We start from the raw sequence: 12,953 nt of genomic DNA on the forward strand, positions 1-12,953 counted from the left end.
CATCACCAATTCCTCAAAAATCTATGGGCCCAGAGCCTGTCTCAACTTTCTTCTTACCAGTTCATAAAGCACCCCACAACCAGACGGCATCCTCTGTTGCCAAGATGAATGCCAGGTGCTGTCCTAGAAGCCAAGCAGACTTCCTGCTCTGGTAAGACTCAACATCAATCGTGAGGAGCCTGAGTAGCAGCTGATGCTGAAGCACAAGAGACACAGGTGGAGGACTAGAACTCAGATGTGCACCACAGGGCACTTGTGCAGCATGTCTGACTGCTAGGTCTAAAGTCATCTGAGCTGTTACGCTTCCCAGGGACTTAAGGTGGCCAGGACTCACCCCGGATTACAGGGCATCCAGCCCCAATGATCTGAAGCCCCAACTCTCCTGATGCAAACCTGGCTCTATCCCACAATCCAAGCGATACAGTCCAAGAAGTTGCCTGTTAAGACTGTGATCATCTAGCTTCTGACCGTTTATCAGCAGGTTCAGTTTCAAAACCCATATTAACCACTCACAGCAAGTAAGTGGAGCTTACTTGCATCTTGATTCAAACAAACCATTAAGGAAAAGAAATGAAACTTAGGAAATGAAAGAAAACTGAACATTGCTAACTAGATTAATGCTAATTTTTATGGACATGAAAATCGTATTGCGATTATGTATTTTTTAAAGTCCTTGTTTTTCAGAGATAACATTAGTTGATGAATTTACAGATAAAATTATATGTCTTAGATTTGCTTCAAAAAATAAAGTGGGCGTGGTGCCTGGATGGCTCAGTCGGTTAAGCGTTCGACTCTAGGTTTTGCCTCAGGTCATGATCTCATGGCTTTGTGGGTTCGAGCTCCACACTGGGCTTTGCACGGACAGTGTGGAGCCTGCTTGGCATTCGCTCTCTCTTTCTCTCCCTCTCTCTGCGCCTCCCACACTCACAATGTCTCTCTCAAAATAAATACACTTAAAATATCTATATAGTTATGTATAAAGAAGGGACAAGAAGACCATGAATGGGTGGAAGTTTGTTCTATTATTCCATGTGCTTGTATAGATATATGAATATCTCCATAAGAAGTTGTTTTAAAAGGAACAAAAAAGACTGACAATTTCTATTTTCAATTAGATCCAAGTTTTTAAAATGGTAACTAACAGGAAAAAAGAAACAAAATAGCTGAGAGGTGAGAGGAAGCTATAATGGCTGAGGCAAATAAGCTCGAAGGAAGTAAATAACGTGACCTAAGATACCGGTGCAAAAGAAAAAGTTAAAGGCTCAGAGCATTAGTTACAAACTAGCACCTAGCTCCTTCTACAATAATCTGGGTTTTCAGTCACCATTCAAAAAGACCATGCTACAATATGTTCACATCAAAGGCACAAAACAGGTACTTCTCACAGATTACAAAGGAAAATGAAACTCAGGGAAAAGTAGTTTGCCCAAAGTGACAAGACCACAAATTATTTTGAGTCTTAGTCTGGAGCCTTTAGCTGCTATAGTGGTTTTCTCAAATGGTAGCCTGTAGCCCTCAGCTTCAGAATCACAATGGGGTTCTGGCTAAAAATGCAAACAGACACCCCTTCACCTCACCATACTCACCATACATTCACAGTCAGAATCTCTGGAGAGTTCTCTCTCTCTCTCTCTCTCTCTCTCTCTCTCTCTCTCTCACACACACACACACACACACACACACACACACACACACACACAATAAATAAATAAATAAATAAACATTAAAAAATTTTAACAACTACTAAAAGTAACTTGGATGAAATTCACATGGATCCAAAGTCTCAAACTCCCTTGGATATATATTCTTGTACACTCTCACTGCTATAAGTGTAATGAAAAAGTATGTAAGATACGATATAGAAATGTCTACAATGTTTTGAGGATAGTAAAACCAATACAGAAGAAACTATGAAATAAAAAAAAAAAAAAAAAAAAATATATATATATATATATATATATATATATATTGCAATATCTTAGAGTGAATGCCATGGTGTGTGTGTGTGTATATATATATGTACGTATACACATATATATACACATATGCACACACATACATATAAATATAAATTAAATATAAATATACATTTTTTTTTTTTTTGAAGTATGAGTGGCAGGTTTATACAGTCCCTGTCAGCTACAATACTCCTGGAAGACTTCATAGGAGAGTAAAAATTTGATAGGGCTTAAAAAAAGATTCACAATAAATGCAACATCATGAGCAAAATGGCAAGAAAACTGGAATACGGACAGCATATATGGAAAACAAAACAGAGATCACTACAGTTTAAACATTTCTGCTGGAAACGAAGCAAGAAAAAGATTAACTAGGAAGGTTATAAAAGGATTTACACTGAGAACTGAAAACTCTGGAATGCCACAGACCAGGGGTCTTCAACCAACCACCTGCAGATCAAATTGGGCCACTGGCCTGTTCTTGTACTGCCCCTGCTCTAACAATGGTTTTTACAGCTGTTTAAAGGATTATTTTAAAAACACCCTATTCAAACAAGGATATGTAACAGAGACTGTATGTAGGTGGCCCACAAAGCCTACAATATTTACTGGTCCTTTACAGAAACAGTTTGCCAACCTTGCTAAAAGCAACAAGGTAATTCTAGATCCTGGAGTACTGAGTTAGTAACTTAGCTCTACTCAATCATGACATTTAATATGCTGTTATTAAAATCACAGCCAATTTTTGCTACTATTTAAGATCAGCATAAAAATTCAAATGTCCCAAGATTTTTTTTTTTTTTTTTTTTTAACATTTTTTATTTATTTTTGGGACAGAGAGAGACAGAGCATGAACGGGGGAGGGTCAGAGAGAGAGGGAGACACAGAATCGGAAACAGGCTCCAGGCTCCGAGCCATCAGCCCAGAGCCTGACGCGGGGCTCGAACTCACGGACCGCGAGATCGTGACCTGGCTGAAGTCGGACGCTTAACCGACTGCGCCACCCAGGCGCCCCTGTCCCAAGAATTTAAATACATAACCCAAACATTAATGTAAATGCCACTTTTGTACATTATGAAAACTAAAAAAATCCCTCTAATAAGGAACAAAAATACATATTGATAATCCTTCCCTTGTAACTTCTACTACCTTAGACTCTGATTCAATAAACATCTGAATACCTACATTATTCAACAAGAACTACACTCGGAACTTTCGCAGATTGCTCAAGTTCAAAGTATTTTAGCCTTTCTATAAAGATTTTACTGTCACTATTTTACAGTTGGTAGAAATGGAGTCTCAGAGGCATCCTGTCCAATGTTCTCAGCCTGCCGAGTCCAAAGCCCATTCTTTCTGCACAAGACCACTGCACTTCAAGAAGTATTTAACAAATCCAGCTCAAATTTTATCTATTTCCCTAGAGAGTTACAGTTTGGGTTAAGACTGCTTAGCGTTTACCAAAACTTTAAAGAAATGACTACAACACTTTGAAACGACATGGTATCTTCACACACTGATTCACGATTCATTCAAAAGTTCACGGTCTTTACTCTGATAATGTCCCATAAACTCTTTCTGATATTGGCTTTCCACTTTTCAGAGTCCATGAGTCTGTGTGGAGAATCACCATCACTTATTTAGTTTACAGGACACGAGGTGTCCTGTTTAACCCCATAGTAGACTTGAGTACACACAACATATCGTAAAATGATAACTGGATATTCCAGAAAAACTGTCTGAGCATGTGAATTTGGAATTTAAAATTTTTTTAGACACAAAAATGTTTTTTGTGTGTGACAGTGTTTGTTTCCTGTTATAAATGGCCCCAATCTCTCCCTCCCAAAGATGCAATTTAATTGCCCAAAAACTCTCAATAGCTTATCTCATAAACTAAGGTCTATTTAATCCTAAGTATAACGTCCTGAAAAATCCTCATCTCCACACTCCCAAAGCATCTACAACTCCCACTGAAGCCCTCTCGGTCCTAAACCAAAGTGGAATTGGCAAAAAATGATTTTTGTTGTCGGTCTCCCCCCACTAAACTCCAAGCTTTACATGAGGGCAAGTCCTGTCTGCTTTTGCTTGGCACTCTATCTCTAGCACCCAGGGACAGTCCTTGGTACACAGCAGGTGATTAATAAATCTCTCTTAAAAATGAAAAATGAATCCATCATAAATGTGAACAGAGAGAAAAGAGCACCTTACTTTATGGGCCAATTGTTTTAGAAAGTTTTTTTTTTTTTTTTTTTTTTTTTTTTTAAAGCAGTAGTTTGTTTTGGGGGTTATTTTTATAATCTAGCATAAAAATAATCAAATATTGTCCATTAAAGGATTTTATTTCTACATGTAGACTGTATGTGCCTATGGGGCATCAATAGTGACTCTTTTATTCTCAGGCCTAAAACAAAATTAAGGAGAGTTAATTTGCTCCTAGAAAAGAAAAACTGATGTTTCAAAATAAAATTACTAATACATTTTCTTTTTATTGAATTTCTAGAGCACTGATCACCAGCCCTGCTTCCATTAACTTTGATAATCAGGATTTAACCCAGTAGTGAAATTCCCTCAGCTAGCGGACCATAAATTACCCACAATATCACAAAAGAGGATATATGGAGGAAACAACAAAAGATTTTTTTTTAAGTTAACATCATGATAGAAAAGTGCTACTAGGTAAATACAGTATATAGAAATTTTTTGTAAAACATTTTACTTCTGAAAAAAATGTCAAAAGTATTTCTGCAAATAATAAATACAAAGTGCTTTGCTGAAAAATATTGTACTAACATCTGGCACATTATGTTCTATAAGATAATAACGTACACATCTGCTCCGCAGGAGTCTGAGAACACTAAAGTAACGTTCAAGTACTTCGTAAACCACATCCGTAGAAGCTAATGATATAATGTAATAAATATTAAGCATGTCCTTGATACACATTTATAAACGGTAATAACAGTATTTGCTTACCACAGCTCGCAGACCAAGACAGATGAACTTTATTAATCACTCAAATACCGTAAGTGGTGCTGCCATCAGTTCTGTGATTTTCCAAAACCACTGAACAATTCTTAACACGGTTCTGAATGAAAAGCGAAATCTTCCCTAGAGATGCACATGTGTTAGGCCACTGCGCTGATGGTGAATAAAACGGATTCCCTGAATCCGTGCCCTTTGCCCTGTAACTTGGCGGTCCCCTCCTACTCTTTATCCTGAATTTGGCAGCATGACTTCCTTTGGCAAGCTGTTCACAACTGTAATGCAAGCATTACAACAGATTGAAGTTATACACTCAGATGACTGTAAACAGATTTTCCCACATAGAAATGTCTGGAGGAACACTGAAAGCATGTGCAATGTAGGTGAATTCTGTTCAACACACGGGTTGCTGAGTCATTCAGCAACCACCGCGCTTACCTGGGTAAGCCTGCACCTTCCAATCAGGACCAGCTAACTGACCCTCAGAACACCAACTCCGGGAGGGAGGAGACCCCAGGACCGCCGCCAGTCAATATACTCTCTTTTAACTGATGAAACACTCATCCTCAGGTATGACCCCTTCATGCACGTTACGTAAGACGGGCAGGGCCTTTTTAATCCAAAATATATGTGATTGAGGATGGTCCTCAAACACAGTGACACACAGCTGGAATACGGCAACATGTTTTAAACTGAAAAATTAACATTTGCATGCTTTCTCTACGCATGTTAAACTTAATATTTAAATGTTTACATAAGATAAAGTGATAATAAAGCACCTGCGCTTGGAAGTCTATCAAGTTTTTGCTAGGCTGTGCTGACCATCCTGCACTCTATAATATCAATCCTTACCTTCTAAGTAAGCACCTCGTAAGTTTTTAAGAACACAGATACTGTTAATATTAGTAAGAAATATACCTAGCCCAAGACTGATTCTAAGATGTTCTTAGGGACACAAGAAACTATGTGTGTCTTCCTTAACAAGTATTTAAAAGGTTGGTATATTTTCTAACAGTACGAACTATAGTAAATTTCCCTTTCTCTTTGTGCAATGTGTTTGCTCTGCCTTCAATATCTTTTCCTGTGACAGGGGCGCCTGGTTTGCTCAATCAAAAGGGCATGCAACTTCTGATCTTAGAGTCATAAGTTCAAGCCCCACATCGGGTGTCAAGATCACTTAAAAATAAAGAAAGAAATAAACTTAAAAACGAACACATCTCTTTTCCTGCCAGCTCAGGTCCTAAATGTTTTACCTCTATGAGATCTTCCCAATTCTTTCCTTTTCACCCACAGTTTGAATCTGTCCTTCCAGATTATTTCTGATACTTCTTATTCTTGTCATTAGTTATCTAACATATGCTATAACTGTTACATATCTGCCTCCCCAACTACACTGTAAACTCTATGTCAGCTAAGCCTCTGAGACACACCCATAACTGCACCCACAGCACCTCGCACACCCACAGCACCTCGCACAGTGACTGCCCTGGCAAGGGCTTTAAGTGGCCTATCAGTCTGCATGGCTCTTTTTGGGATTTAAAATCCACGAACCCATTCCAGTCATCTCTAATATTCATATTTTGTTTCTACTTTTTTCTTCAAATTTTAACATTCTTTTTTTTTTTTTTTGAGACAGAGAGGGTCAGATTGTGAGTGGGGGAGGGGCAGAGAGAGAGGGAGACACAGAATCCAAAGCAGGCTCTGAGCTGTATGCACAGAGCCTGACGTGGGGCTCAAACTCACGAACTGCGAGATCATGACCTGAGCCGAAGTCGGACGCTTAACCGACTGAACCACCCAGGCATCCCTGTTTCCACTTTTTGATATGAGTTGCCTAAAATTGTTTCCTTGCCTATATTCTAAATTTATTTTGATGTCCACCTTAAAAACTGCCATATTCAACAACATGGGTGAACTATGAGGACACTATGCTAAGTGAAATAAGCCAGTCACAGAAGGACAAATACCGTATGATTCCACTCACATGAGGCATCTAAAACAGTCAAACTCACTGAAGCAAAAAGCAGAATGGCAGTTGACAGGAGCTGGGAAGGGAAATGGGGAGCTGCTATTCAGTGGGTATAAAGTTCATTCATACAAGATGAGTAAGTTCCAGAGATCTAATGTACAACACTATGCCTACAGGTAAGAATACTGTATTGACACTTAAAATTGTTTTCAGAGAGGAGATCTTATGTTGAGTGTTCTTATCACAATCAATCTTGTATCTTGAGGCCGATCTTCACCTAACCTTAGCTACTTACTGACAGGTGCAGATGTTTTTACCTAGCCTCTCCAATAGACTGTCACCTTTTTAGTTCTATTTCTCTGACTTTACCTATGATCATTAGATTTTTCATCTAAGAACAATATTTTATTTCTGACTCCCTATTTCAGATATCCAAAATTTTCCATACTAGGCCAACATTCTAAGAGTGTAATTAAAAGTTTGCACTGCTAGTTTAATCCCAAACTTTATATAAACAATTCAAATTATATTTTAATCAGTAAATATATTATTCTATACTGTCATTACAAATCTTCTGCCCTTTCTCCTAGCTTTAGATTTTCCCACGTCAGTCTGAAACTTGATTCCACAAAATAATTTTTTATCAGCAAAATTTGGGAGACTTCAAAGTGTGCTCACTTCTCTAAATCATGCGTTTAAAAATATCTCATAATCTTGAATTTATACCTCTTTGCTGTTTTAGAGCCAAAATCAGATGTGCGAAACAAGTAGGCAAGCAAGTTTAAGATATTACTTGCTTAAAGAAGAAAGAGAGGCAAGTAAAAATGCCTACATATATTCTGAGGGTGAACAATTAAAATGAATAAAATACTAAAACAACTTTTTTCTTTCTCTTATATCAAAAATATGCAAACAGAATAGTATAACTAAAGTAATTATTTCCTTTCCTTGAAGTAATGAAATAATTTTTTGGGTCAATTTTATAGTTTTTTCAATGCCAGATCACCACTTTCATGAACACATGGTAAAAAACATAGAGCTAAAAACGAGAAAGCAAACAAAACAGAATGGCATTGCTGGAAGCCCATTAAAACAGAGTTAGAATGAAACAGCTCCTCTCCAAGTTCTTCTTGGGCTCCCCTTCATGCTGGGCTCTCCCCCAGCACTGCCAGCCTCCTCCCTACCGAGCACCTGCTCAACACAAAGTTCAGCATATAATAAAAAGGTAGGAGGGGACCTTAAGCAAAAGCTGATTACACAATGGCCTAACAAAAGTTTATTCTTTTGGTCTTTTAAAGTACACACTAACAATTACTCCCATACTAGATGTCTTCCAAAAATGGCTTTTACATTCAACACTGATGAACTTTAGATACGTGTTTCACCTCAGGATAAAGGCATTTTTGCATAGATATTAATTCTAAGTACATTACTAAATGAGTACATTCTAGGTATCTAAATATAGAACACAAAAATAACTTTTTAAACAGTGAAATCCACCATCTTTTATTTTTTAATGTTTGTTTATTTTGGAGAGAAAGAGAGCGAGCGAGCACGGGGGACGGTCAGAGAGAGAGGGGAACAAATAATCTGAAGCAGGGTGTCTGCTGACAGCAGAGCCCAATGCAGGGCTCAAACTCACGAACCCTGAGATCATGACCTGAGCCGAAGTCTGACACTTAACCGACAAGAACCCCTCAGGCACCCCTCCACAGTGAAATCCACCATTCTAAACAACTTACTAAACCTTATTAAAACGACTGCCAACAAGAAAGTTAAAAATTGTAAAAACACTTACTTCATTTCCATGTTTCTGCAGAAATTCAATTTCCTGTTGTGTGAATGTTGTCATGGAGATAGATTTCACCCTGTGTGGTGGATTTAACCCTCTCCTAAAAGATAAAATATTTTACAAATTTACTAGATCTTAAAAATTACACATCAAAGTAAAACATTTTTAATTAGTGCATTTAAACGTAGAACAGTTCACTCCATAAACTAAAAGTATTTAAAAACTATTTTATTATTAATCTCCACAATAGATATGTCAAGATAAGTCAGATTCACACTAAATAATATATTTAAAGATAAATTCGGGTAACTATCTAGTTAGGAATACATAGTACCTGTAATACATGAGCTTCTTGGAAATACAAATGTTGCTTTAGTGTGTTTCTAATGGAAGGACAGGACTACGTAAGAGCTCTATGGTAAAGAATTCAAAAAGCAATTAATCATTTAAATATTTTCACATTTCCTAAGAAAATGACAATGGTTTGTTAGAGGTCTTTCTAATCAAATAGCTGCTACCTTTAAGCTTGAGGCTGATTTGAAAACTGAAAACTAACCCAAGAAAACTGGACATGATTAACCTGTAAGAATGAAGTCCCACCTTTCCCATCAATTCAAACAAAAATTTATAATAAAAGGATATTTTCAATCATCTCAGAAGGCAGTAAGCATTCAAGACGAAACCAAAGAGACATAAAGGGACTCAAGAAATGCCTGGACTCAAGATTAAAAATGCCTGTTAAGTTTGTTTACAACTTTAAAGTCTTTTCTGTATAGGTGGCCTTAAAAGGACTTTATCTCTGCGCTTCTTGATGTTTACAATGCACATAAAAAACTGAACAGAAATGCACTCAAAGAAGAATAAAAACTATTTACATTTTGCCCAAAGTGACCTACTCAACCCACAAAAATAAGGGTTAAATAATCTATGCAAAGTAACAAGTAATCTATGCAAAGTTTCATCAAATTACGTTTGAGTCATGTCCTCTGGTAAAGGCCTCATTTGGAACCCAGGGTCTAGAGCAGATTATTAATATTTTTACATAATTTATCACAGTCATCTTGCAGACTCCTATGCTGAGAGATTTAAGAAAGATGTAAAATAATATATGAGCCAGAAGTCTTTCAAAAGTAACCTGGAAACATTCCGAATAATTAAATATTACACAATAACCCTACAAATTCACAATATTATAAGCCAAAACAATAAGGAACTCAGAACTAACAGACGCTCCTCAATTTTCACGTCCTGCTCCTTCTCGCTCCCTGACAGAACAGTCAGAGATAGATGGCACATCTTTCAAATCATGCTTTGAATTATGACAGAGCACTTTAGGTTTCATGTTTTGAAGTTAGGGAAACGTTAAGTTGGGTTTTGTTACTGTTTTTAAGTTTTAAACTAATTCGTTTACTTCTAGCTCTTGGTTAAGTCATAAGATACAGAAATAAGGACTGCACAGTAGGAGAAATTGAACACAGCAATTTCATCCTTGTAAAACTTTCAAACTTAACTAATGAAGAAACAACTACAGTATGAATTAGTTTCAAGTAAATTTGTAATCACAAATTAAGGGTTTAAAAACATCTCCTAAATTTCCAAAAGTGAAAATGTAGGAAACTCATTATTCATATAAAGCAATACACTTTGTTTTCCGATTCATCTGTATTATGAGAACAAGACTAGATTCACCATTTTCAGGGAAGCGTATTAACTTATGATGTGTATTTACATCCCACCTTGTTCAAAATAATTTAAGAACAAATTAACCTACTGTTCTCTTAAGTTCCACAACTCCTTCCCTCTCACTTAGCAACTTGGTCTCCCCTTATTTGCTAATACCTCCGTCCTTGCTCCAGTCAACCCTTCACCTTTCCACCTCCCTTACAGTATCCTTTTTAAAAAAGGAAAAGGCACAGGAATAATTTCCTAATGAGGAAGTGTCAAACACTGCTTACCAGGGGGTATGCTTTGGATAAGAAAATTTTCAAGCAAAGAATTATACTCCTGTATTTCTCAACTCATTAAATGAGGAACCCCCTGATTCTTTTCTCTTTCTAAAACTCGTTTTTAGTTCTATTTTACAGACGTAATCTCCTGACAGTACAGTGTATAGCTAGTTCATTCCCAGATCTCAAGACCCTATGGCTATCACAAGGTCGGTTTATGCATGAAGGCAGCATTCATTTTACTTAAATACGTGACAAAATTTTCAACTTATGAAACAAATACAACCACAATGAACTCATAACCAAACTATGAAAGGACATTTTTTTTCTACTTAACAACATTTACTCTAGGACTTCCTTAAGTGAGCTGACTCAGTGCATTTAAAATAGGAGTCAATTTGCACAACTAGAAGATACAATTTTGCAAGGCCACAATGATTACATAAATTGAGTAGCTCCAAGGAAATTTTACATGTGTTCATGTTGATTTCTCTAATTGCTCTTTTATATTCCATTGACTCAGGCAGATTAACTATAGTCTCAATGCAAGGATATACAATGATTTTCCCCTTTTGGCCTCCAAAAGCTTTGTATAGATATTAAAGGCTTATAAAATAGTTTGGTTAGCGGTGCCTAGGTGGCTGAGGCAGTTAAGCGTCTGACATGGGCTCAAGTCGTAATCTCGCGGTTCATGAGTTCAAGCTCCGCGAGGGGTTCTGTGCTGACAGCTCAGAACCTGGAGCCTACTTCAGATTCTGTGTCTTCCTCCCTCTCTGACCCTCCTCCACTTACACTCTGTCTCTCTTTCTCTCAAAAAAAAAAAAAAAAAAAAAAAAAAAGAATAAACATTAAAAACAATTTTTTTAATGTAATAGTTTGTTTAAAAAGGTGATTAAGTCCAAAATGAAAATAGGTGGTCTCATACACTATGGTAGGATAAATTCACCAATTTGTTAGCAAGAACCTCATTCACACCTTTTGACCCATAAGTACCCTTTAAGTATCTATTCTAAAGAAAGAATTTGAAACACAGCTAACTAATTACATACAAGATGTTCATCAAACATTATTCATAAGAAAACATCAGAAACACTACAATATCAAAGGGAAGTGGTTACATAAATGACAATAACACTAAACATTATTCATACTTAAGGTTGTTTTAATTTTTTAAGATGAAACTTACATAGTATTCTCAGAACTACATAAAATCTATCTACAAAGAAAACAGACAAACCAAATACCCCCAAATGTTAACAGTCCTTGCATATAAATGATAGGATGATTTTTTTTCTATTTATAATTTCCTATTCTCTCCAAGTTTTCCATGATGAATATGTATTATTCTATAATAGGGGGAAAAAACAGCAAGAAATAATGAGAGAGTCCAACTGATTAGTAGCAGTAGTCAAAAAGTTTGGACTCTGAGTCCTTGCTGTATAGATGTGAATGCCAGTGCTTAAGAATTAGAGAAAGAAAATATGGGAAGGAGAAAACAGTGTTCCTAAGGCTTTCTTTCAGTTTTTCTAAAAAAAAAGAAAAAAGAAAAAGAGCCTGGAAAGCCTTTCCTCCCAAACGTACCACCAGCATCAACACCTTATCTTCACTTTATTTCTCTAAGTCCAGGTTTTCTCGACTTTCGCACTATTGACATTTGGGGCCAGGTAACTATTGTGAGGGGGCTGTTCTGTGCATCGTAGGATTGCAGCATCTCCAACCTCTACCCACTGAATATCAGTACATCCTCAAACCACAAGGGACAATGAAAAATGTTTCCAGACATTGCCAAAACTCCCCTAATGCACAAAATGCCTCCAGTTGAGAATCACTGCTCTACATATGCCAAATGTTAATTACCAAGCAAAAGAAATTACTGGAATTTCTTTGGATCTTTATTGAGTATCAATTTCTACAGGTTTAATCTTTTTTTTTTTTTTTTAATGTTTATTTACTTCTGAGAGACAGAGACATGGCACGAGTGTGGGAGGAGCAGAGAGAGGGAGACACAATCTGAAGCAGGCTCCAGGCTGCAAGCTATCAGCACAGAGCCCGACGCGGGCCTTGAACTCACGAGCTGTGAGATCATGACCTAAGCCGAAGTTGGACGCTTAGCTGGCTGAGCCACCCAGGCACTCCTACAGGTTTAATCTTCCATAAGACATTCTCCCCCATATACAACAACAAAATTAAATCTTCCCTTAACATCATTATTTTCAGAAAAACATAAAATAGAAATGAATACTTTTTCCTATGAAGTGATAAGTAACAAAATAAATATAGCAGTTTAAAATTTGTATATTATATATTAA

General features: G+C 36.9%; 1 protein-coding gene across 12 annotated transcripts in view; it reads right to left on the reverse strand.

The window, feature by feature from the left end:
• The window catches only part of AGFG1 (ArfGAP with FG repeats 1), a 72,569-nt gene that overhangs the window by 45,785 nt on the left and 13,831 nt on the right, over positions 1-12,953 (reverse strand). For all 12 annotated transcript variants that reach the window (XM_053904227.1, XM_053904224.1, XM_053904222.1 and 9 more), the window contains one exon: positions 8,705-8,798. In XM_053904227.1, coding sequence (XP_053760202.1) covers positions 8,705-8,798 — 94 coding nt within the window. Of the gene's footprint in view, positions 1-8,704; positions 8,799-12,953 lie in introns of those variants that run through there.

Source organism: Panthera pardus, unplaced genomic scaffold (genome assembly GCF_024362965.1).
Source record: "Panthera pardus isolate Hobbes unplaced genomic scaffold, ASM2436296v1 HiC_scaffold_10, whole genome shotgun sequence".
Taxonomy (NCBI): domain Eukaryota; kingdom Metazoa; phylum Chordata; class Mammalia; order Carnivora; family Felidae; genus Panthera; species Panthera pardus.